At 38.4% G+C, this 27,715-nt stretch overlaps 1 protein-coding gene and 1 long non-coding RNA gene across 2 annotated transcripts in view; one reads left to right on the forward strand and one right to left on the reverse strand.

Annotated features, from left to right (window-relative positions):
• The window catches only part of LOC122971020, a 19,263-nt gene extending 14,631 nt beyond the window's left edge, over positions 1-4,632 (forward strand). Inside the window, exon 3 of the long non-coding RNA XR_006399393.1 lies at positions 4,552-4,632. This is a non-coding gene — a long non-coding RNA (uncharacterized LOC122971020). The remainder of the gene's footprint in view (positions 1-4,551) is intronic.
• LOC122971015 (integrin alpha-M-like) lies at positions 4,025-27,255 on the reverse strand. The gene is made up of 30 exons (XM_044337442.1): positions 27,049-27,255; positions 24,702-24,804; positions 24,378-24,475; positions 22,331-22,401; positions 22,035-22,149; positions 18,290-18,417; positions 17,979-18,124; positions 17,263-17,413; positions 13,351-13,501; positions 12,461-12,534; positions 12,174-12,294; positions 11,337-11,473; positions 11,086-11,232; positions 10,780-10,998; positions 10,519-10,652; positions 10,110-10,252; positions 9,866-10,017; positions 9,608-9,733; positions 7,318-7,391; positions 6,916-7,057; positions 6,708-6,806; positions 6,540-6,619; positions 6,351-6,434; positions 6,178-6,247; positions 5,971-6,069; positions 5,765-5,845; positions 5,502-5,612; positions 5,288-5,401; positions 5,098-5,208; positions 4,025-4,854 (listed from the first exon to the last, which is right to left on the reverse strand). Exons 1-30 carry the CDS (start codon positions 27,083-27,085, stop codon positions 4,762-4,764), a joined length of 3,411 nt encoding a protein of 1,136 aa, XP_044193377.1. The 5' UTR covers positions 27,086-27,255; the 3' UTR covers positions 4,025-4,761.
• Between the last annotated feature and the right edge of the window lie 460 nt (positions 27,256-27,715).

Below are 27,715 nucleotides of genomic sequence, written 5' to 3' on the forward strand. Positions count from 1 at the left end.
TAATCTTTGTCATTATGTATCTTTCTTTCACATACCATATCATAATTTATCAATCAAAGTTCAGTTTCATTTTTGTGATTACTTTAATTTAAAGACAGTTGTATTTAATTGGAAAACGAATGCTGAATCACCTCTAACCTTCACGACTCCAAGAGCAGGAAACGAAGGTTATGATATTGTAACCCCAGTTCTATATGCACAGACAGAGCCCTCTATGGACTCTATGGGTAATACTCTCTTCCTATCACTCGCACGCAATCACCCGCTGAAATTTGCTTGTATGTAGCCGGCCAATCAGGACGCGCCTGCCCATTATGTGTGTCTTGCACACTATATAAGCAGTCCATAGGTTGAGGGCTCCGCCTGTGCTTATAGAACTAGGGTTACAACATCGTAACCTTCATTCTATCTCACACAGGCTCCACCCTCTATTGGACTCTATGGGTACAGTAGGCTGAGCCTGATGAATGTCATCAGAGTGCCTCACTGAGCCCCTCCTACTACTTTATAATCTAGCTGCTTAAGCGGAGCAGTAGGAGGCCCAACCCAGTCCAGTTAATATGGACCTGAGCTGGGTGAAAACATGGCCTAACCTCGCTGGGGTCATACACCAAACACTCCGTCCACCCCATTTCCTGAGTCATCTTGGATCACAGGAGAATGCAGCCGTATAATTGCCCAGAGGGGGTCAGGTGCACCACAGCTGATACTCACACCACCCTTTTCACAAGTCCCGAGTTGCACCCGTGAACACGGACCTTGAAAAGGAGCCTGGATTGTCTAAGAGATAGAACCTTATGAACAGACAAAGCATAGACCAGGACGCGGCCGTGCATATGTCCTCGACACTGAACACTGAACAAGGCCATTGACGCTGCCATGGCATGTGTGGAATGTGCTCAGACCACAGCAGGAGGGTCCTTACTCATCTGCCTGTAAGCTTGGGAGATGCACTCTCAAAGCCAACTAGCTAGGCGCTTCTTGGATAGGGCTTTACAAGCCACTCCCTCTCCATAAGCACACAAACAGCTGTTCAGTGCACTGAAAGGGAGATGTGTGTTCAACACAACATGCCAACGCACATACTGGCCACAGGAGGTACAGTCCCCATTGGATGGAGGACAAAATGCCTCTATCTGAATAGTTTTTGACCTTCAGCGGTGGACTGCACTCCACGGTTGTGTGCGGGCCGGTGCTGCAGAGTCTCCATTGAAGTGGTTGAAGCAGCGGGTGTTGATGGTGCTCATGCCCTCTTTCACGCTGTGATGTTGCGGCAATGTACCTCGCCACACACCCAGCCAGAATATTTTCTCAAAATAGTCCAGTGCGTCTCTGTCCTGCATGAGCGGAGGCTGCGGTTTTCTGCTTGCTGCCCAGCCCATCCAGTGGGGAATCAGTAGGGCCTCAAGGGCCTCTTTCAGGGGGGGCAAACTGGAACAACCTGACTCTGTGTGGCCCTGCACTCTCAGGAAGGAAACCAGTCCCGCCACTGGTGTCTTTGTTTTCAGCAGCTCCTTCCAGGACACTTCCACACACTACCAGATGTCTGGGAGAGGAAGCAAAACGAAGGCAGGTTGAGCCAGATGAGATCGATCTCGAGCTCCGGTTCGCTCTCATCACAGCAGAGTGAGACATAATAACACTCAAGTTTTCCTCAGGTTGACTCAGGAGGTCCAATGGTGAACAGGCAAGGCTCCATCTGGGTCCAGTCTGGAATTGTTAGTTTTGGTTTTGGCCGTGCTCGGCCCAATCTACCGGGAGTCTCTGCCGAGTGTCCAGTTCAACTCCTTGATCAACTCCTTAATCACATCTGATAAGCCAGGCTTTGTCCAGTTCACCTCCAGTGAACTGGATGCTGACAGCAGCTACATGTGTCGTCACCTTCCAGCTTCACCAACAACAAGACCAAGTACACCTACCCAAATTATAACTAGTCCGGCAAGTGAGTGTCTTTTATCAGCTCGAAAATAATCTTTGAAGGTGAATTTTTCCATCTTTTACTTTGTTCTTGTGCATGTGTATTTTTTTGTCTCTAATTTCCTGCATTTTCTCATAAACGGTCAGTGTGTGGTCTTGTTCCTATGAACAGTCATGCAGTAGGTGATGGTGGTGTTGTACCTGGGGGAATGTGGCCCCGGATTATGAGTCTCCACAAAAATGGGGTCTACACTTGTGGAGGAACCCTCATTGCTGACAACTTTGTCCTCACTTATGCCCAGTGCTTCTCTGCGTAAATATACAGGATCTTTGTATTCTATATTTATATAAGACATTAATAAAAGGACATTTATTTCTAAGGGTGCCATTTATGGTCCCTAGAGCCCCAATCCAACTGTCGGGGTAGTGTGTTTCTGGACCCATGACTAGTGGATGACTCAGAAGAGTTTGAGATTTCTCAGGTCTTTGTGGAAATTACAATGACCAGTTCTAATATTGCACTGCAAATAAAACAGTCAGCTACAGTGTGTGTGTAGACATTAGGGGTGTGCCCGAATACAAATACGTTATTCGGCAAAGCACAAATAGTGTTTGTTTTTTTTATGAATATTTGTTTCATACAAATATTTTTAAAATAATTTGTTTTTTCGGGAAGAAAAAAATACGTCAAATACTAGCACACAGGTCGGTTATATCGCTAACTCAGTCTCTCTCCTCTGCTCTGCTGTATCTATCAGCAGGTCTCAACAAGGGGAGTCACATCCACCTGCTACATGACGTACATTTTCCTAATTTGTAAATGCGGTCTGTCTGCCATGAGGTGGTGAGTAAAGTTTTAGCCCAGGAGCAGCGCAGTCATCTATGATCTGGGAGACTCCAGTTTGAGACCCGGCTTGGGGCCCTCCTTTGTAAGGTAGTTTATTCATGAACACTTATTGTAACACGTTAATTTTCTAAAAATTAAAAAGCATAATAAAAACAAAAACGGGATTTTTAAGCCTCTCTCCACTTTTATTTGAATACAAATACAAATAATTTTGCTGCTTCAACAAATATAGATACAAATACAAATACTGGGCTCTCTGCACATCCCTAGAGGACATTAGCAATGCCAGATCTTTCACTGCTGGAAGTCAATGCTGGGTGACAGGCTGGGGGGTGGGGAGCAAGAGCACAGGTAAGTTCATATTGTTTGCATGATAAGTTTAATTTCAGTAGATCTTTGAGAGTTACTTTGTACTTTGTTCACTGTTTGTATTCACATGAGTAAAAGGGATTTTTTTAGGCACTGACAGAGCTGGCACAAGTCTTTGCGACCTTGAAACTCGAGTAACAAATTGTGGGAATGTTTCTAACTCAGAGAACATTTGCACATATGACATGGACAATAAGCAGGTAAAATAATTTTTCCCATCCACCAGTTTCTAAATTTTGATTTTCATCATGTCAGAAGTTTGTAGATGTTAGTTTTCAGCTTTGGATGATCGATGATCATGTTTCTATCTGTTTTTACATTTACAGGGTGATCAGGGTGGCCCTCTGCTATGCAAGTCAGATTCATCTTGGTTCCAGGTGGCTGTTGTATCAACAGGAGGGAGCAAATCTGTCCGTGCAGACATTCAGATCTTTGCCAAAACTTCAAGATTTGGGTCATTCTTAAAGGAGGCAGTGGGCAACATGCCTTCTCCTGCCGCCACAGGAGGAGCAGCAGGTTTCTCCATGTCCTCATTCCTGTCCTTCTTTTTACCCATTACCTCTATGTTCCTGTTGTCAAGCTATTGAAGCAATTCATTATTGCACTTAAAAGTCAAGTTGATTGACCACTTTAAACACTCCTCATAAGCCTCACTTAAATTCTGTAAATGCACGTACAGTAACACAGGTCAAATAGAAGAAAAATGTTGAAGAAAATGTTGCATCATAAGGCCAAAGATGTTTATATTTTTTAACAATAAAAGATATTTTTCTGTAATATGATGAATTATTTTAAAAGACAATGTCATTTCCAAAATGTTCCACTGAATCCGCTTAAATGAAGGACAACCTTTATAACCTTGTTATTTATGCTCAATACTCATTTATACCTTTGTTTTCTTCCTACATAAAATTGTCATGATCAGCTTTGTATAAGGTCAATTTAAAAAAAAACAAACGTAATTTTAATCACACATGAAATAAAAATTGATGAAGCATCAAATATATCTTTTTACATGCATTCAGAACACAACGTTGCACATTTTAAAATGTAATTAAAAACAAGGCAGCTCACATTGTCAATAAAAGTCATATCAAATACATCTATATACATCAAAATACATAAAATATATCTCAAGCAAGTAAGGTGCTCACTCTTAACGTTCCATCTTGTATTTCAGTAATTTTACAGTACATCATGTGATGACACCCAGACTCCAAAGGATTATACTGTACTGAATTATTTTTCACTTAAAGTAAAATGTACAAATTAACACATGGTTTGCAAATATTTAATTATAGACCAACAGTAAGCAATTCAGTTCAAAATGTGGATTACAAAATCAGTTTTGAAGCTCTAAAACTCTTGCCACTCTATGTATGCATCACAAGCTCTTTTTCAGGTTAATGAAATGACAGTGGTTGCACAAATATATCTTCCATTCAAATGTCTATTCATGAAAATGGCAACATATTTATATATTTTCTATTTAGGACAAAAACGCACAACAACTTATGGTACAGATGAACTGATCCGAGATGACAAAGCCAGTGTAGATGTTGGAACAGATTTGGTGTTTTCTGGCTTGTATCAGCTTGTCTGTGGGGCATCAACTGACTTCATGTTTGTCACTCTGGTGTGGGTTCGCCTCCCTCAACCCCCGGATCAGCTGTTTGTTCCTCATTAATCATCTCTTTGTATTTACTCTTGAAAAATCCAGCCTGAGAGTACAAAACAAAGGAAGTTAGATAAAAACACTGCATTCCTGAATTAGAGATGCACAATAAAAATATAAGAAGAACCAAACCAAATGAGAGAATAATAAAAATATAAATATGCCACATTCAAGTTTTATAACTGGGTGTATTTTGTGATAAAGGCTGCCTAATACCAGACCTCAGCTTGTCTTATTGCCTCCATAATGCTGTGTTATAAACTGAAACAGTGCATGTAAAGTATCTCACCTTGTACAGGCCAGCAGTGAGTAAAGCCAGCAGAGCCAACCCTCCCAGAGATCCTCCAACAATCTCTTTGGTGAAGTCTGGTTCAGGATACACTTCTACCTCTGCCACAATCTGTGAAGTGACAGACTTTGAATCAGATCTTCATTCAAGTTCTTTTCAAACACAAATAAAGAAATCTGACTGTAATTACCTTGTGAATGGGAGGATTGTTATTTGACCGCACTGAAAAGAAGATGTACTGGCCTCTGTCGTACTCCAGACTGGCCGTGCTGGTCAACAGGAATTTGGCAGAATCAAGTCCAATCTGTGTAAGAAAAACAGGGGAATTGGACATTTGATTTCATCTTTAGGGTTGTTCATTTTCATTAAAACATTATTATTTTTAATACACACACATTAGTTACCTGCTTTATCCATTCAGAACTAAGGTTGGCAGAGATTGTGTACTTTTTACTCTCCAGAGTTCCCATGAATCGATTGCACTTGAACACTCTGCAACTGGCTACGGAGCAGTCCTGTGGGTGATTAAAAGGAGGCCTAAGTTTATTGCTGGAAAGAGAGAAAACTTAAGTGTAATGCACTAAAATACCATACATTTCTAAATACATATATAATTAGATTAGATTAAATTCTACCATGTACAGATGGTAGAGCCTCTGATACTTACCACTGACTTATTTTTTTGTATCTGAGCAACAAAATCTGTGACGGTGGGTTTTTCATCTTTGTCTCTTTGGCAGTCTGGAATCTGAAATAAAGCTGATTCATGTCAGTTTAACAGAGAACAAATTCATCCACAAGGCTTTAGCTGCATAAAAACAGCCACATTTGAGACTTCTGGGGTTTCAGTAGCAATGAGTTCCCACATGTTACCTGCAAACTGCTCGAATCCACCCAGATGTCTTTATCACCGAGCTTTACCGGCACCCTGATCACCACAGTGAAATTCAGTGCTCTGATGTCATTTACAACCTAAGAGGGGAGAAAAGAAAAAGACTAACTGAGCATTAAAGTCAAGTCTGAATAAAGTTAATGAACTTTTAAAAAAAAATGATATTATGATAGGATAAGATTTTTTACCTCAATTGATTGTTGGACTGGTTTCTGCAAATTACTCTTGCCGTAAGTGAAATTGCTGTAGCTGAGGGAACTGAACAGAAACATTGAATGTTTCATAGATTTTAAGCCTTTCAATGTCACCTTAAATTATTTTAAAATCTTTTTAAACTTATTAAATCACATGGAACACAAACCTTTCAATTGTCATTAAAATGCTGTACTTCACATCAATCCCTCTCATTTTATAAAGTTCACTTGACTTGGAGTGCTTGTTCCCACTAAGAGAGGTGAAATTAATTGTACACATGAGTAATAATAATAATTGTCACATACACACATGTACAGTGATGTGCTTATAGGCTGGAAGATGAACACAACAGTACCTGGTGGCATTTGCAGTGATGAATAACTTCCTGTCAAGTTGACTGTTGGCTTCAATCCCATAGGACACAATGAAGAGCGCCTAAAACGAAACGAATGAGAGAGATCAGATTGTCTCCTCTCTCGGTTCAGCTGCAGTGAGATGAGATGCTTCTGTACACACTACAAACCTTAGCGTTACTCTTGAAAATAGGCTTGTCAATAGTGCAGTCTGTCTTTCCCTGAGATAAGTCAGCTCCACTGTCCAAGGAGTTGCACTCAATTCTTCCCTTTATTAAAAAATAAATAAATTAAACAAAAGCACACATAATCCACAATCACTGCATAACCTCAGAGAGCAGCTGACCAGAGTTGAATTGAAACAGACTTGATCCTCACCTGCAGGCCTGTAAACTTCCTGTAGGAGAGCCCAGGTGGGTACGTGAGAATGACATGGCTGTTGTAGGAGTTTTCCTCCCTGTTTTCCACTGACACAGTGACCTCCAGCAGTTCATCAATGCCTACTTTAACCTCTGAGGAACTGATAGAATAGGAGAAAATGGAAAAGTGAAGGTAGGACAAAAACACAAAGAGAGTCCAAGTGCATGTAACTTTAGCATGTAGAAAGAGTAACATGCCAAATGCTCTGCTGAAAGAGTAGAATTAAAAGAGCATTCTGATCAATTTGGGAGTGCAAAGAGAAAAGTTAAACATGTCACCTGCCCACCAATAGTAAATCCACAGATAAAACAGTAGATCCACACACCTAAGTCAGGCTTCACATTTGAAACTCAGCCTCACCTGGTGAAGTTGAAATCCACTTTCAGGTTATCTATACAGATGCTGTCATTGCCGCAGTTGATCTCAAACTGTAACTGTGGAAGACAGTATGAAGTAAACCATGTATGTTCAAAAAGTGTAAGAGCAAACAGCCAATACAGACATCTCTCTCTTCTGTCTACATAAAGCAAAGAATCTTTGTCTGTCTGTCTGTATTTACTAGTGCAGTGCCCGTTCAAAACGTACCTGTTTGGAACGGGTCGATTTCTCAACATCTAGAGAGAGTTGTGCTGATCCCCTAAAAGTCTCTAATGATTGAAAATGTTTAAGAGACTTAAGCTCTACTATTGAATTGTGTGTTCTGAACGAAACTTGGCATGTACATTCAAGACTGAATGCTGGATGTCTCAGGCACTCTAAAAAAATATATAAAAATACCTCACAAACAACATTGCTTCTGCTTCTTCTTCTGCATGTGGATTCAACGAGCGGAAATACAGACAGTGTCACTCTGCCATGGCAACCCACATTGTGGTCAGAGATGGGATTACAACCGTATTGATCATAACTACCATAGAGAATGAATTGAAAAAGTTTTGAGAGTTAAGCTCTGTTCCTGTTCCTCACACACGGGAACTTTGTATATAAGACATAGTGCAGGATCTCTCAGGCACGTTATGAACAGGCACTATAGTTCATCTCATCAACTTCAGCTCAACTCACGATTGTAGTCTCCAGATATTCTGCATGTGAGGTGTTTAGGGAGCATCGGTAAATTGTAGTGCCTACTGATAACCTGCATGTGAGGTGTTTAGGGCACATTGATAAATTGTAGAGTCTACTGATAGCCTGCAACTAAGGCATTTAGGGAGCATCGGTAAATTGTAGCATCTACCAATAGTCTGCATGAGAGGCGCTTAGGGGAGGGGCACAACTCTCTCTAGGTATTGAGAAATTGGCCTGTTCTGAACAGGCACATTTTGAACGGGCACTGCACGAGTGACAAATAAATAGAATTACAACTGAATATTATTCAGAAAGCATGACGACTCCTGAGTACTGGAGAGCTCTCCACATAGTAGCTAATGGTCATTTATGTGGTGGTATCTGTCATGACCTGGTAGCCATGTAATTAATTCACAAAAAGTATTGTCAACATGTGACAAACATGAATCAGAGAATGATGTTGTTCTGTTACAGTTGTATTTAATTTGTTAAATTGTTGATTAGGCACCATCTAGTGGTTGACTGTGGTATTTTCAGTAGTTATTCCATGTTCCATGTCATGTGATTAGACAGGAAACAGGAAGTTAATGCTCAGCCTCCTGAAAGACAGTATCGCAGACCTGCAGTTAGTTACTCTACATCCATTTGCACACATTTTATGTGTATGGCAGCATCGTCTGTATGTATCTTTGCTTTTTATGCTTAAGTGCATTTCTAGGGTTTCATTTCATATAATTTGATCATTTTGTGAGTATATAATATAGAGGAGATTTAATTGCATCCATTGTTATTGTAATTCATGTTTATATACAATCAGTACAAAAAGATACTTTAGTTTAAAAGATAACTTAATAAGCTAAGCATATAATAGCTTGTTGTCGAATTCAATGCAGTTTAAGTAATCACACCTTCTGTATCTGTTTTCAGTTTTACCCTTCCTTAGCCAATAAACCTGTGGGCAAAATACAATCTTGTCTATGGAGTCTTGGTGAAAGTAAGGAGTTTATCTGGCTTTCAAAATACCTCACTCATGTATGGAGGACAGCACAGAAGTTGTTTTTCTTAACTTTACAAACCCTGACCTTTATTGTTAAATCTTCACTTCAGTTAAAATTCTGACAGTCAGTGAAGACCACATATGAAAAGTGTGAATTGAACGGGATCATTTTCCCTGTTAGTGTGATTCTTTTGGGCAGATCTGAACACAGTAATCGTACTCAGGTGCAGACCAAAACAACCATACCGAGGCCCTTTGAGGATATGGTCTCGGTCCAGTCCCAAACAAACTCTGGAGTGGTTTGTTTTTGGTGGGAACATAATGACGTAGCCGGACATTCTTCAGGAGTTTCTTCTGTGTTTATGTTCTTGCTCCCACCCCAGACACATGTAAGCAATGAGAGGAGTGAACGTTCTCTTGTGGCTTGTAGTGATGCTTTTTAGTTGGAAATTCAACCAACGGGAAAACACACCAAGTTTATCAACTCATCCACTGATTTGGACCAGAGCAAACAAATACAGGTTTGAAAACACCCTCAGTATGAATAAAACCGACCAATAAACGAGAGTGTCTTTAAAGATTACTTACGGGATGAAAGGTTGTTGTCTGAGCCTGTTGGGCCAGACTGGGGCTGAGATTTTTGTCAGAAGGCAAACCATCAAAGGTGAATCGGAGCTCATTGTTAAGTGGATTCAGAGCATCTTCTGGACAGGCCTGTGAGAGGAGGGTACTATTATGAATATCAAGGTAGTGAAGGTTGGTTATATCAAAAATTATGTTTTTCACATTGAAGCTGTGTGGGTTGTAGTGGGTTTTCCTGATGTTAGTAGGTTTTAAACAACTCACCTCAATGTGGAAACTCGCATTGAAGCATCGTTGCTCTAAGCCAAGAGTTATTGATCCACTCTGCTCTCGCTGTTTCTCCGTGATGTAAGCTCGGTTGTTTGGGACCTTACGTGTGGCATCCAGCGTTAAAGTATAATTAATCATTGCTTTAGCTGGAATTAGAGTTTCATTTAAGGGTTACACATGTACACACATGGACGGACAGTGGGTCTGTGGTTTAGAGACAGTGAAGAGAATCAGTGACCTTTATCTACTGTAGAGCGTCCGGTCATGGTAAAGCAGATTGTAGCTGTGTTGTCCAGTGGTTTTGAGCAGTCTGAGTTTTGAGTTTGGATTTTGTTTGGGTTGAACGTCACCGCAGCTTCTACCATTACTATAGGCTTTGATCTGGATATGGACAGAGTACATATGAAAATTGTAAAGCAGTATACCAAAATGACAACTGGTAAATCTTATTTTAGCTGCCTGATACAATCCATTATTGGTGAACAGTTCTGTCCTAAATTGGTAACAAGACCCTTAAAATTGTGTTACCGTGAAAGGTGGAGACTTCATGGTTATAAACCTTATGGTTGTATGATTACGTTGACACAAATTAACACAAATGGTAGAATTACATTTGGGAGAAATAATGTGTGACAGGAGCATATTACCTGAGTAAGACCACTGTTCCCTTTGAACCCACTGCTAAATCAGGCAGATTGTCGTTACTAAGGTCAAAAGACGACTGACTGATTGACATGCCAAAGAATTTCAGTCCTGGCTGGACTTCAGAGGAAGCGATTCTCTATGTAAATGAAAATGTTTTAATCAATCAAAACTACATTTTGTCTAGATTGTATATAAATACTGTGGCAAACAAGAGGCCGTACGTATCATTTAAATCCTCTTGTTGCTTCTTTGCTCTCGCTCACCTGTGAGTAAGTAGGATGAATTCTTCCTCCTCCTCCTGTTTCACCGTGGAAGATGTAGATGCTACCTTGACCACCATTCTCCAAAGGTGCTCCAACTGCCAAATCATTGAGACCATCGCTGTTAAGGTCAGGCAATACAGCGAGAGAAGACCCAAACCTTCCTTGGTCAGATGCATCCCCTCTCAGCACTAATGGATTATCGAAGTGACACTCAACTCTCTAGTGGAAATAGAAAAAAGGATGAGAGTCAATGTTTGAATTCTCATTGAAAAAATCCAATAGATTCTGGACAAAACTGTCATTTACCACTTTTGACAAGCTGCAAACATAAACTCTTCCTTCTCCTTTACTGTCTATGTACATAGGGGCAGATATGAGGACTAGGTCAGTGTACGTGTCACGATCCACATCCATGGTGCAAACCACTGCACCAAAATATTCACCAATCTGAAACTGTGTAAGCAACAAAAAACAATTAGTAAAGTGAGAAAACTACCACCTTCAATTTAAGATTAAAAATATTAATGCTTTACATTGTCTTAATTGTGAGCACACACCTGCCAAACAAAGGGATCAATTGTTTGGTCAAGACTGTTTTCATAAACTGAAATCACAACTCCTCTGTGTTGATATCTTGGAGCACCAACAATTGTCAGTGTGCCACGCGACGTTTTGGCGACTGCCATGGAGTAACCTAGAATTAAAGAGTCAAGCTCATTAGTATACAAAGGTTTGGCCAACTGAGGACAAACTGTATCTTTTGCTGATTTAATTAACATAATACATCATTACCTTTGCTGGGAACAATCTTTAAAATTACACATTTCAGCAAGCTATTAATTACAAATAAGCATTATTTATTCTCTGTTTAATTTAACATTAAAAAACTTGCTTTGGGTCACCCCCTACGCATTGTTCCTTGCAGAATGCTTCTAGTTCAGAATATTCTTTGCTTATCTTGTGTGCATTTAAATCTGGAGACAATGAGGAGCCTTCACTTTGGTCTTCCCTGAAGACATTTTAAAAACCATCACAATTTCTATACAAGCTGCACCTCCAGGATTTGTTGATATCTTACTGGCATCTGCACAACTTTGAATCATATAAGATCCATCAACATGCTCAGTACTGGGCATGGTATTTGGTTTTTGATTTTCCCTTTGATGGAACTTTGGCGATTGATGTATTTTCTTTATTTAGAAGACATTAAAGTGTAGGATCTTCTTTTGCAAAAAAAATCAAAAACAAAAAAACTGTCCTTTTTGGCATTACATGTGATATCAAATATGTTGCCATAAAGTTATCACTCCTTATTCCTTCCATCTAAAAGGTGGGAGGAAGGACTATAGTACAGCAGTGTGAATACACCATTGCATATACTATAATATTCTTACCCAGATAACTGTCAGGTTCCATATTCGAAGAATCATAGGAGATCCACTTCTGGCCTGTGCTTGTGTATTGCTGATAGCCTCCCTTCCACTGGTTGGCACCAACAATACCCATCTGAATCCCCTGCAATTTAGACAGAAATGTATAGAAAATGTATTTGCCACAAAACATCAGCCAAGGAAAAGGCTAAATGCATCATACATTCATCATTTGGGGTTTATTTAACTATATACTTTTCATACTATCTATATACTATACTATCTGGTGAATGTCTGGTGTTTTTAATTACCCTGGGCACATAAGCTGCACTGAATCCCACTTGAGCCATTTCCATTTTCAGTGACTCTCCACCAGTTTTAGCACCTGTAACAGCAACATAAATGAGCACAAACATTTCTGAATGCAGCATTATACAATGCAACAAGTTAAATTCCAAATTTCCATAAAGAAGTCTTTACAGCCTGGTCGCCAGAATAAAACGTTGGCAGTTTACGTTTCTGCAAACCACAGAAACGTTGAATATCTACGTTTCAACACGTGTAATACGTATCATATTAATATTTCAACAAAACGTATCATCTCAACATTTCTACAAAATGTAGCATATTAACATTTCAGCAATACGTATCATATCAAAATGTCAACAAAACGTATCATCTCAACATTTCTAAATTGATGTAGTTCACATACAATCTATATGAGCTGAATTTCTTAGCAGCAAATTGGAAATCAGCAGAGTACGGTACGAGTCTACCTCGAAACCAATGTCCGCTTCCCGTTTCCACGTTTCTGTGGTTTGCAGAAACGTTTATTGCCAATTTTCTATTCTGGCGATTGGTTGGATTTTAATACAGTGGATTTACAGAGAGCAGACACAATGAGACAAAATTACAATAAATTCATGCTCAGACTAATATAACACACAGATTTGAAAATTCATCATAGCTCCAAGTTGTAATTATCAATTATTTGCCAATGACTCATTTCATATGTTAAAATAGGAGGTCTGTATTTTCTAATATTGTCCATGTTACTAATGTAACTTGAAATGAACCCCTTTAATGAATGACAGGAAAACTATTCATTATGTTTACTTTTTTGGAACTAGAACATTTACTTAAATTTCAACTTAAAATGAAAGAAATATTTTAAGCTATCATGGTAAGGTTACATCCGTACCTTCGATAGAGAAGATTTTTTCCTGCAAATTCTGCCGTATTGCTTTAAGAGCGTCAAAGTTTTCCACTTGAAACATGTGGTTTTCTGGGGGATTAGATGCAATGATTTCTAGTTCCTGTTTTGGTTCAGGCTTTGTGAATGCATCCCCCACCTGTTGAGAAAACATGTTTGAGGTGTTAGACTGTGCAACAGAATTGAATTGTTTATTTTTTAAAATACAGTTGATAAGATAAATGTTTTATCCACATGTATGTGAAAGACTGAGTCCATTGATATTGTATACTCTCAATCTGACTGACAGGTCTTTAATACACAAGCTAACACTAGACACAAACTAAATCCAAGACAATAGTTTTCTGATTCTGTAAAAGTTTGTTTCACATCTCAAGTCTTTGTAAACTTGAGCCAAGCTGACCTATATTTGATTTATAATTGGCTAAAAACCACAGAGCCCAATTTCTATAACTATATCAATTCAATTCAATTCACATTTTATTAAAGACACAACTCATGGAGGGTCCATAGCACAATGAAATACAAAGTGTAAAGTATAAAACACACACACACAAAAAACAAGAAAGAATAAATTAATAAACAATCTCAAAAAACAAAAGGCATTCCACAATAATCAGGCAATTGCATTTAGGCTATACCGCCAATGGTTCCACAGTCTAGATGAGAACCTGACGGAACTCATTTCAGGTTTGGTCAAAGCTGAAACAATATTGTTAGCGGAATCAGATAATCTGCGCATACATCTATATATAAGATTTCGTATTACAGCAGAGCAGGTGGGTACTCCAACATTAACAAACATTTGGCTTGTGCTGCAGCTTCTTGGAGCTTTAAGCAGCAGCCTCATACTGTCATTATAAGCCACTGTGAGTCTCTGTATGCTGCCTTTTCTGTAGCACCGCCACAGGTGGGCCGTATATAGTGGGGTACAAAAAGCTTTAAAAAGAGAGATCTTCACAGTCACCGAACACATACTTAATTTACAAGCCAACATGTTTGCTTGTGCGTACAAGTTTCGACACTGTTTGTAAATGTCCCTATCATCTGATAAAGTTGCATCGTCTGATGAGCGTACCAAAAAATCAGGATTCTAACTAGAAATCTAGGAACACCTCTTTCATGTAATTTATTAAATAGTTTTTCATGATTTATACAGTCAAAGGCTTTAGAGGCATCAATAAAACACATAAAAATTGTTTTTAATTTTGCCTATTGTATTTATCTAAAATCTCCCTTAAAGCGAAAATGCACATATCAGTGCCATGTTTACGTTTAAAGCCAAACTGGTTGTCAGAAGTCAGGATGTACTGTTCCAGCCTATTTAGTAGCGTTCTCTCCAGCACTTTGGATAAAATTATGGCGAAGGCTATAGGCCTGTAATTCTCCAAGCTGTTTAGTTTACCAGCTTTATCTTTAATGGCAGGCACCAGTATAACAGATAAAATAGAGTCAGGTAGAATACCATGGACTAATAACCCAGTAAAACAAATAGTAAGCAAAGGGTAGAGTTTTTTACTAGCACATTTTAAATGTTCAGCAGTTATATTATCCATACCAGATGCCTTATTATCTCCTAGCTTCATGACAGCATCTTGGACTTCTTGTGGGGTGACAATCACCTCTTCGTTATTGCCTATTTTGCCCACACTAAACAAGTTGCTTTTAACACAGTTGAACAGATCATAGTAATCTTTCTGCCACAGCTGAGAAATTTTTTCTGAGCCACTTACTCCATCAATATTTGATGGTAGCGATGTTTTACAATTATTCATTATTCTGACTTCTTTCCAGAAGTCATTAGGGCTATTATTTTGCAATTTCCTCGCAAGTGAATCAGATCTCATTGTATTCTCATTCCTTTTAATAAATTGAAGGGCATATTTAAAATTATCTCCGAGCTGTTTAGTTTACCAGCTTTATCTTTAATGGCAGGCACCAGTATAACAGATAAAATAGAGTCAGATAGAATACCATGGACTAATAACCCAATAAAACAAATAGCAAGCAAAGGGTAGAGTTTTTTTACTTCCTCGCAAGTGAATCAGATCTCATTGTATTCTCATTCCTTTTAATAAATCGAAGGGCATATTTACAATTAGCATTTGCACGTTTCTTATGTTCAAATATGGGACCATGTTTATTTCTACCCAATTCTACCCATGCTTTAAAAGCCCTTCTAGCCTCAGCATGGAGCTCTTTTACATAGTCATTCCAACCCGGTTTAGCATGGTACACATCAGACTTATGTTTATAAAAAGGCCTGCTGGACATAAGGAGAGACTCCACAGTGGAATCATACATAAAACATAACTCATTACTATGTTGCAGGTTTTTACAATTCATATCACAACAAACAGTAGCATCTTTTGGTAGTTCAACACCTCCCAACAAGGTGTCAGTTTGAGAAATGTATTCTTTAAGATTCTCTTGTGTTAAGTTAGACCAGTTTAATTTCCCTGCACCTATGTTGCTATCAACAGCCGATTGAACAGGTATATTGCCAAAATTTAGCAACATAGAAAAGGGTATGTGGTCCGTAGTGGCCAGATCATAATTAATCTCCATGGCATCTAGAGTGTTATGTGCATCAGCTGTGCATATACAGTGATCAAGCCATGAAGTTGAATGCCAAGCTTCACTGATATATGCATAGCTATTGTCAGACATAAGCACATTGCTAGAGAGGATCAAACCACCATCAGAACAAAACTGCATTAAGTGATTAGCAAATAAAGAATTAACATCAGAGACATCAGCATTCATATCTCCAACAACATAGATGCAGGTGGAAGTACAGTCTTGAATGAAAGACATCATACATGCCAATCTATTGAGATATTCCCCTTCATTTTGGTAACACTCATAAGGTGTATAAATGTTCAAAATGATGAACTTTTTGTCCTTACAATTAAACTCTACTCCAATAGCCCAATCAACGTCTAATCTAACCACATTGACCAGCTGATCATATTTCTTATTCCATAAAATGGAGACTCCACCTGGAATTCTGCCTCGAACTATTTTGCTGCTAAGGTCAGTAGTAGACTCACCAGCCCCGTAAAAGTCTTTATGTAAAGAATTTAGTCTTTCCAAGCCTTGTTTAGCTAAGAATGTCTCTTGAACACACAATATATCACAGATCTCCAAGAGCTTGTCCACAACCACACGGCGAGATTTGTCTGCATCACTGTGGCCAACACGCAGCCCTCGTGCATTATATGATACAACACTGATTTGCATTTAGATTAGTTCAGTTCATATTATGCCATCTTTACTAGCTGCTTACGTTTGACTGGGCATATACTAGGCTATGGCTCCCATGTAGAGACACAGGTGTATTCACAAAGCGCTGCAGACTAGCTCCCCCTGCTGATCCACAGGCCTCACTGTCGTTAGCTCTGAGTCTACGAGCCTCATAATAACGATGGACATAAGTCCCAGCTGGCCAAAGTTGTGGCTTGTACATATCAGCAACTTCATTGCATTCTGCAGTGACCTGAAACGAGCTGAATCTGTTCCAGGTTGAGTCAATTTTTGGGCATGTCACTGATTTATTGCCAAATTTCTCAGTCAAATAACTACGTAGAGTGTCAGCATCCAGGTTAGGGGAAAATCTAGAGGCAAACACACTCACCAACTTGGTTTTAACCACTTGAATGTTACTCTCAGAACTATAGTTATTCAGTTATATAAGAAAGTATAATCAAATTTATGAGAGTATAATCAAATTTATCAGAGAAATTATGGATTGGGCCTTTAAAGTAGTCAAATAGCATCATGTAACACTGCAAAATAAAACTCACAGAAATTTAGTATTCACTGTAAATTGAACTGTATGTCATGTTTAAATGAAAAAAACACAACATTCAGCACATTTGAAGTAACTAAACAACTTACCCCAATAGCAAAACGAACAATTTTTTTATTCTCAGCTAAGCCTGCTGCATATGGCAAGTTTCGCCGGTCCTGAGATCTTCCATCAGTAACGACTATCAAGACTTTCCTCACATTTGATCTGGAACCTTTTTCTGGTGTGAAAACATTTCGACTGTCAAAAAAAGAAAAAGGTCTAATTTCAGTACAGCTTCTTACAGTACATTTTGTTGTTAGGTTAATTACGTGGCTTTGTAGGTTAGGAAAATTAATTGATATTTCAGGATGCCTTATCTTTTTTTCAGTATTTCTATCCACATTACAGAGAATATTGTCACTTTGTTTGTGTTTCAAAATGTCTTTCCAAATGTCAAAATGTTTTGGATAGACTTACTTCAATACACAACATCATAAACTACACCTTCAAAAGAGTGGCATGCTGTTTTGTCTACCACAGTGTCTTTTTTGACACACAACTAGCAGTTGCCTAAATCTAAAATGTTTAAAGTCTACGCAGTGCTTAGTGCTTTCAAATTCACTGTAAAAATTATAGTTTATTCTTTTGCAGGACTGCATGTGGAAAAATAAGGTATACTGTACATCTGTGTCAAATTGAAAACCACTATTACTTGGCCCAGCATAGATAGATTGGGTTTCATAGTTTAATCCCTGAGACATTTCTGACTGGACAGGAAGTCCAGACAGGAAGTCAACATGATAATTACAGTTACAGCACTTACACCACATATTGGATGGCATTAGCTGTATAAGTTCCTCCCCCTCGTTGTACTATTGCATCAATGTTAGACTCCCATGATCCATATCGGAAAAAATCATTGAAGAAGTTATGGATGTTGGGAAATATAGAGAACTGGACAACAGCAAACTGCAAAAAGAGGCAAAAAATCGTAGAGCATAAGTATATTACAGTCAAGTCGTCATGTAAAACAATTGTGAAATTATATTTTCTTTCAACACTGCACAAAAAAAATTATCTGAGGTTCTATGGTTTCTGTGTGGTTTTACAGGCAGTGGGAACTCTATCCTTTACCTGTGTGTCTCCTGCCAGGAATGAGCGGACCAGATCTTTCACAAAATTCTTCATGGTTTGAAAATCTTCATTTGACACGCTGCCTGAACCATCCAACAGAAAGGCAATGTCTGCTTGGATTCGGCACTCTGCACAAGAGATGGGTCATGAATTAGAATAATCCTAAAAAAATTCCCTTGAAGTAACTTGATCAATAATTTTAACATTTGTCCACATATGTCATATCATACATACATGCAACAAACTGATTCTGGGCTTCGTAATAAATGAACTATGAATGAACTACATACCTACACAAAATTCCCTTTTAATGTCCCCCACCAGTCTTTCAGTGTTCCATTATCTGGGCGACTATATCAATGATACCTTATTTTTGTATTACTTTTAATTTCACACAAATTATTACTTATTGTGCAAGTTTTAACTACTGTAAATGTAATCACATTTGATGCTGAATTTAATAAGAGTTGTTTTAGATTGTTGGACATATTTTAATCTTTGATGAAAAAACAAATTTAACAAGAGTAGCAAGCTGATCAAGTGATATGTGGGTTGTGTTTGAATCCAATTATTTTATCACAATTAATAATAATAGGAAAATATATTTGGACATCCTTCTATAGGTGTTCCTAAATTTGTCAAGGATTTAACTTTAATTATAAATATTCTTGATCTCAATATATGCATTTGCATTTATTTCTTAAAAAATATCCATCTGCAGTTGGCTTTTACATACAGTAACATGAATGGTTATATGTGTGTGTGTATATATATATATATATATATATATATATATATATATATATATATATATATGTGTGTGTGTGTGTGTGTGTGTGTGTGTGTGTGTGTGTGTGTGTGTGTGTGTGTGTGTATAATGTACGTAGCCTATTCATATTGCATTTTTTGAGTGTCACATTTGTTGTGACTGTGTAACATATTATGTAGCTATCAACTTATCAACAACATTCAGGGTGGGAACACTCAACTCTTTTGAGATTTCAAAACAAGACTTCTCCTCGAGCGAGACTTGGTTAGACACAATAACAAACAAACCGGATCAAGTGAAAGGTAAAGAAAAAACATTTTATTTCTCTGTATGATCCTTTCCATTATGTTGTCAGACACTTATAATAATAATCTGATCCTGTCATTGGCAAAACAAGCACTTTTAGTGGACATACATTGACAGGGCATAAGGATTACATTGCAGCCTGTTTAGCAACTGCTGGCTGAAGTGCTCTTGCTCAATACTAGACCAATTTCAGAAAATTTCATCCCCATTAGACAATTAGGCACAAAAAGATGGGAAAATACTGTCCAGTTTGAAAAATACCAAAGTAAAGGGCCAGATGCCACCCTCTGTCACCTTGTTGCAAAATTTGCTGTTTTAAGGTCACCTACGAGATTTGTATAGATCCAAGGAGAATTTTTTCTTTTGGGAGGTGTCGGTCAGGTTGATCGCTGTTATACAAGTAGTGTAGATCCTTTAAGGGATAGCTCAGTGCATATGTTGTGTGCGTAGTGAGTGTGCAGCTGTGTGTGAGAGAGAGAGGGCATATCTTGCTGCCCAATATGTATCAACATGCCCCAACCGGAGGGACAGTGAATGACCTAGACACACACAGCATGCGCATGCATTCACACATATACACACACACACAAATACATGCATAGGATATACTGTATGTGTTGAATTGAACTGAATTGAAGTGAAGTGAAGTGAGAGTGTGTGTGTGATGGCGAGGCTGGCGACCGGTACTGGTAATACTATTATTTTTTAAGCTTTTTAGAAATTTTACCAATGACATGCCTGATAGTGGAAAAGTGTTAATAAAGAAGCTACTATAAGTTGATTTCCAACATACTTTTTAATCTTCTTGTTGTCTTCTTGTTTTTGTCTTGTTGATGTATTCAGCTCTCACATCTATTTCTATGTGTTTTATGTAGGGTTGTTTAACCGGAGGGGGGACAACAAACTTGCCTAGGGCACCAATATGACTAGAGTTGGCCCTGTCTGGGTGAGGAGTATACCTCTTGTACAACGAGCACTAAGGGTGTCCTGGCCGGGGGAGGCTGATGGCTGACTGCAGAGCACCATCTGCCTGAGTCTGCCACCTGTGAGCAGTTTAGGAGAATTTCAGCTGTCTGTCACCACCAACCGGGAGGAAACCATGGCTTTTAACCTGCTTACCAGAGGCTGATCTATCACAGCAGGCCCAGTCTTTGGACCTGTGCCACAAGCTAACCCGAGGCCCAGCAGCAGCAGCCTCACAGTCGGCCTGTGGCCCAGCAGTAGCAGCCTCACATGCTAATTGCTGTTTATTCAACACTGAAGACGAACATGACGGTCAGCATAATGGTGTCGGCCACTGAGCTCAGCCATATCAAAAGTGAGTTGTAATCAATAGAAACTTTGATTGATGACCTCCTGCAACGTCAAGCTCCAGCCCAGTCACCAGAATAAAATGTTGCCATTGTATGTTTCTGCAAACCACAGTTACATTGAATCTCTACATTTCTATACGTTTAATACGTAGCAGATTAACATTTCTATAATATGTATCACAGGGAAAGTCACGTAGTTCAGATGATATCTATGTAAGTTGACTTTCATATTAGGAGGAGAAAGGTTGGGCGGTTGGCTAGAAAGTTGGTTGCATCATTTCAACTGACAAAACCGGGTATTTTTAGCGAGATGTCAGGACATTTGCAGTGGTTTTTCTGGCAACAAAACTGGGTATTTTAACCCAAACCATGATCTTTTCCTAACCCTGACCAAGTGGTTTTTGTGCCTAAGCCTAACCAGACATTAACCACAGTGTTGTCACAACATAACACATAATTATTCAACCTATAACGGCCATTTAACGTGAGTTTTAATTACACGCAAAATATTCGATTGAAATATAGAGATTCAGTGTATCTATGGTTTGCAGAAACTTACAATGCCAATGTTTTATACTGGCAATTGGGTTGTAGGCTCAGCTGTGCTTCTTGCAGCCTGAAGCCTGGTCTTGAGTGGTAAAGGGAAAGAGAAGGCTCTCTATCCCCTTTTTCGACCCAGAGAATGAAGTCCCCCTGAGAAACCATTTCGCTCCACTGGCCAAGCTTGCAGATAGCTCATTTCCTCTGCTTGCAGCTAGTAGTACAAGTGACCAATTCACATCATTAACGAGGAAATGTCCTATCTCTACTCCTTTGTCCAGTGAGACAGGCCCCCCTGCCTAAGACCAAGCGTCCCTGGGTAGGGGACCCCATAGGTGGTGAGGGACCTTCTACCGCAGCTAATGCAGTGAAAATTTCTGTTAAAAATCCTAGTAACCTTGTCATATACGATGGGGAATGTCTTAATGGTCAACCTGAGATCCTTGTGATCTGTGATTCTATCATCAGGATATTCATCATCGGCATACACTCAAGGGATTGGCATATGGCACTGATCCACTAGTGGCATACCATCAGCCACTTGTCAATCTCTGCGTTTGTTGCCCCCACCTGGATTCACTCTGGTTTTGTTGATGAAAAAGATAAAGAAGCAGACAAACGTATTTGCATGCATGTGGTAGGGCTGTTTCAAGTCCACACGCACGTGTGCTAAAAAGTACACACATGTACGTGTGTGCATGTGTTATTTTGATGATAGTGTGTTTTAGAGTGTGTGCAGTGATATGAGAATATTATCAGACATTTTTCACCACTATTTTATTATGCTTTTGAAATAGTGAGATTTCAACATAAATACCTTCAGGAGAAGAAGGCACAGGATCCGCAACACCACCAGAACTGTCTATCTGCAAGCATACACCGTTGTACATGGTGATACTTTTGCAGTCCTTTGGGATGGTTGGACCACATGCCTGAAAAGAGACAAGGCCAAGTCAATAATAAGTTTCTAACTTTTCTGTGCATTCATGAAATTCAAAGCAGACAAAAATTGTTTCACTGGTAGAAAGACAAAGAAAAGTTTAAAAGAATTTTCCCTGACCTTTGCATTTATATTACTAATGAACTGCAAATCTCTGCCATTTACCAACTTACCAGAGTGTTTTTTGTGGTTGGATCACTTGTCATTGTCAAACCAAGGGACATGTTCACTGCAAAATCTGGCACTGCATAAAAAACATCAGTCATCAGTTATGTTAAAATCATCATTTAGTACAGTGACTAGTAACGCTTTAGATTGCAGCCCACAACGTACAGCATAATTACTCCGGACTTATGGTGTAATCTTACTGTACTAAAGGTGAATCAATAAAGTACGTACCAATATGTAGGTACTGGGGAAGAAGATGTGAAGTGGAAAAAGAGGTAACAATTACTTTACTACTGATATACTACTAATACTGATATTATATTAACTTTTGATGACTTTGCTGGCACTTAGCAACATATCAAAAATGTCCTGCTGCATTTAGGCTTTGCCAGTAAAATCAAAGAAAAGGGAAAAATTGCCCATGTTTCTGACTTCATACCTTATTTGTTGCAAGCTTTTCCCACCAGATAATTGGCAATAAAACTCAACTTTTCCATTATTATTGTGCCACACATTTGTAATGGTTTGTTGACAAACTAGAAACAAGACACTGATTTTAGTTAGCTATATTTCTTGTATAGCCTTACGTAGCCCATTAATATTGTATTTATTCAAATCTAGAATGCCAGCAATGATGGCTTTGTGGCTGAGTGACAAACAGTTTGATTCTTATGGCTTTTCATCAAATGGGAGACATCGTAGCTGTCAGAAATCCAGATATCTCAGACTATAAATTATGGTCAAGAGATATATAGGATCAACATAGGCTAACGTGCATCAGCTTCTTTCCCCTCATCTCAACCACAACTCTGTCATCATCAGGACTTGAAGATGAAAAAGAAGAACAAATTGAGGAAGCAATGCAAAAAAAACAAAGAAATAAAGAATTCAATGCTATTTGTTACTCGAAGGTTTATAATTTATTTTGAAATAAGAAGTATGTTAATTAAATGTTAATGATGTAAGATTTTGTTTTTAATATGATACAAGGCATACAATGTACACTAAAGATTACAGCTGGCATTTCCTGTGCTTACCCTGTAACTACATGTCACAAGGGGGGAACTATCAGGGAGAAGACTTTCAACATTTTAACGACTTCAAAATTGTCAACATGTGTTTATACTGAAACAAAAGTGAGTAACATCTAGGGCAGGTGAATTCTGTCTGCTGATGGCAGACAGGGCCACATAGCCATAAACAAGCAACCAGTACTGAAATTTGCTGGTGAGATGAACAACAGCTGAGAGTTTTCAGAGGCCGACAGTATACATGACAATACACTGTCCCTTGGACCTTTGTTCCGAGGTAAATGCACAGATGTACCCCATAGTTATTTAGGTACCCCAAAATTATAAAGGAACAATGTAGTTTGCTTGTTTGTTGGTAATAAGGTCATTTTGGAATAAAATCACATCATATTTATTAAATGCTGCAGAAGTCATCACTCCATCTTTCCCAAAACATCCAGATTTTTACTCAGTTTTATGGTCATACTGTACCCTGCAATAATAGAATAGGAACCTGTTAGTTAGATAACAACTACAGTAAAATTCGCTCTAAGTTCCTCTCAAACTTCCAGATTATTGCTCAGTAGGTCATACGTACCCTGTAATATTAAAATAAGTTAAAAAATAACTACAGTATATATTATTTTTAAGATCCAAAATTGTTAGCCCCTTATTACATAATTTCATATCTTGTTCCCATGTACCTACGTATATGTATTAGTATATACTGTACTGATACACCGTTAGTACAAAAGATAATAAGACACCGATACTCCGGAGTAATTACCCTGTACATTGCAGGCTGTAATCTAAAGCATTACCCAGTGACCAAACCACAGCTATCACCAGAACATATGAACATCGAGAGAGGTCTTGCTGTAATCATTCCTCCTCTTCATACTGGCTATATTAGAGATCCCCTCCTAATTCAATTTCCATGTAAGTGATGTGAAGGATAACAAAATCTTCGGTGGCAAAATAGCTTTTATCATTTAAATTTGAATGGTTTACATAAAGCATTTTCAACTGAGTAGTTGCTCACCTGGTACTGATACTTTCGTGCAGGATTCAGTGGAGCACTTAAATATTTGCCCTCTTTGATTTGATGAATATTGTGCAAGGGGGGCACTGACCAGCAAACTGAGGAAATAAAACCCAACAATCAGGTGAGAGCGCCTGTTCAGTGAGTACAGTGTAGCTAAATAAATCCCACATTTTATCTATGAAGAAATGCTGCATGCTTATGACCTCATTACTGTGAAACTAGCATATGACAGAGATGCAAGCTGGAAAAACCCTATCATCAGATGTGAAGAAGCAGATATGGTTACTGTAAATCCATGTTCCACCACATCACACTACTTACTCTGATTGTCTTTGTACCACCTGGTATCCAAAACCTGCAGCAGAGCTATTCAGGGACTTCCAAGCCACAGGATCGATATTGAAACAAAGTGCAGCTTTTAACACTGAGGAATAAAGAAGGAAGAACCACACAATTGATCTGATTTAAAGCCACAATGTGTACAGTTACAGTATCTTTCAAATTATTCTCATGGCATTAAGTTTTTATTTGCAGGAATAGGAGACAGTCCTTATGAAAATCTGTACAGTCTGTGTTGCTTTCAGTCTATAAATGAGTGTGGTGTGTGAAGTGTTGTCTTTTTTATACAACCACTAGAGGGTACCAAAGTCAGGAATGTTTCAATTTTAAACAGTGGCTCTGAACAATTACTATACATGATAAATACTAAGACTTGAAGTAAAGATACAGTGCACTATTTTACACAGCATGTATAATTGCCTTCACAGGGGATATCCTGTCATGGAGTGATATTTTTGTTTGAATGTCGCAAAAATAAGGTCTTCTTTACAGCCATCTGTGGGGACGGCTGTGGCTCAGGAAATAGAGCGGGTTGTCCACTAATTGGAAGATTGGTGGTTCAGTCCTCAGCTCCTCCAGTCTGCATGTGGAAGTATCTTTGGCAACATACTGAACCCCAAATTGCTCCCAATGGCTGTGCCATCAGTGTGTGAGTGTGTGTGAATCTGTTAGGTTCCCCTCCTGATGAACAGGTTGGCACCTTCCATGGTAGCCACTGCCATCAGTGTATGAATGTGTGTGTGAATGGGTGAATGTTGGCATGCAGTGTAAAGCGCTTTGAGTGGTCGGAGGACTAGAAAAGTACTATATAAGTGCAGTCCATTTACCATCTTTGACCTTTTGAGGTTTTCTAAAAACATGAAGTTTTGAAAAAATGGTCCAAGTTATATAAACTCTTTGATCGCCTGACAAAATAGTTTCTCATGGTTAACAGCTTTTAAAATGGTTGAAAGAGATTGTGTGATAGATAACCATGTTAACTTCCTTTAATGGATCTGTTGAACGTCAGGCAGACACTTGCAGATGGATATTAATTAATTTTGGTAGCCATTACATTTCAAAATATTCCAAATTTGCATCATGTTATACTTTTAATGTCACAGTCTTTCAAAGAAACCCCACCACCACCAACAACAACAAAAAAGAAACAGTAAATCCACAAAATAATGATAATGATTTCATCATCCTGAGACCAACACCTTCAGGTTCTGCTTTTTCTACTGTGACCTTTATGTCTTCAGGAAGACAATTAGAGAAGGTGCTATATTATAGATTTTATTTGTTAATGTTAACGTGTTCATAGTTACCCATCATTTAGTTCATGTCATCAAATTCTGTTGTGTTTTTACATCGTATTGTAATATATATTAAACTGAAATAAACCACCAGTAGTAGAAAATATCACAAAAGGAGTAGCAGGAAATTTGTTACTGCCCTCCCACATAGAACATTTACATCAGCTTCCTTCTGATGAGTGAGATGGATAAGTAGGATGTGTTGTGTTGGTGTCACAAGTTGTATACATTCAGCAGATATGATCATGTTAACTTTCGAGAGCCGAGTAATGTCTGTTGCAGTATTAACAATTCAATTTGAATTCAAACATAATAATAAATTAGGATGTCTGTCTTTATGTGTCAGCCCTCTGAATAACAATGCCTTCAGTCCACCTTGCAAGCCTGCACAGGATAAGTAGGTATATATAAGAGATTAATGGATGAATTTAAAATAATTGAGGCTCTTATAAACAGTTACACAGGACATAAGCAGGGGGAAAATGAACTAGTATTTTGTTTTAGGTGTAATTAGTGGCATATGAAGCACTTTTTCAGAGCTCCTGAACCATGAGACCTAAAAGTTAAGTAAAGTTGGATTTTGTGGATTGAGACAAATCTGTGCAGTTTTGAATTACCTCATGTAATGTCCAAAAAGAATTTAGGAGGATTGTGCAGCATTGGTGAAGCAATTTTTAAGACTGAGTTGGTCACATACTGAGGCAGGAAGTTTGACTAACAAAGGATGAACCATAGATGTAAAAATGATCATTTTAATTTTTTTTTCTCGATATTATCAAGAAATAGTGATTACAGTGATAGATAGTGATTACAGTTATTGATCTATTATCCTTTGTGTTTTTTTAAATAAAACGATAATTTATGATTATAAAAGTTGTTATGATTGCAGTATGTTATAGAAACATAGCTGCTGAAGATGTATATAAAATAAGATATAATTAAATGAAATGGCAGGATCCTATTTTCACTACCGGCACAAAAACTCATAAAGGGACAATGAAAAACCAAATCAGGATGTACAAATTTTGTCTTACCTGACAAGAATAATGTGGTAGATATTATCCAGTCCATTGTGTTACTCCCATGAAAAATACTAAAAGTATGACTTATTCTCTGAGTTGTACAAATTAAACTATGGAAACTGTTTCTACTACTGAAGCTGTGATGGAGGGAGACGTCGAAAGCAAAATGCAGAAATGGTATGGTGACTGACAAGACAAGTCAGTTAGAGGAACTTTTATGTAGGAGGGGTTATTCACATGTACATGAGCACATTGTGTATATATATATATATGGGTGTGTGTGTGTGTGTGTGTGTGTGTGTGTGTGTGTGTGTGTGTGTGTCACCTATCTAACACTTCTAAGAAGTAGAGGCAAATGTTTTTCAAGTTAGTTTCAGGGCAACTAGATTAAACCCCGAATGATGTTTTGGGTACTGATGCTCATTCTGATGTAAGTCTGATAAATAATGATTAAAATAATAAATAGCAAAATAAAACATTACCACAGCCCTTGTTGGCAGGTGTGGCAACACATTTGTCACTGAGAAAAAACAAGACGATGTTGGACACCAATGTGAGGAGGTTAAATTTCATATTACAAACAACCTAGTTTGATTAGTTTGTTCAGGCAGACAAACACCCCCAAAGGCACTGTTTAGACAAGCCTTCTCATGAAGAAAAAGATCTAAAAATAGAAAGA

Source organism: Thunnus albacares, chromosome 20 (assembly GCF_914725855.1).
Source record: "Thunnus albacares chromosome 20, fThuAlb1.1, whole genome shotgun sequence".
Lineage (NCBI taxonomy): Eukaryota > Metazoa > Chordata > Actinopteri > Scombriformes > Scombridae > Thunnus > Thunnus albacares.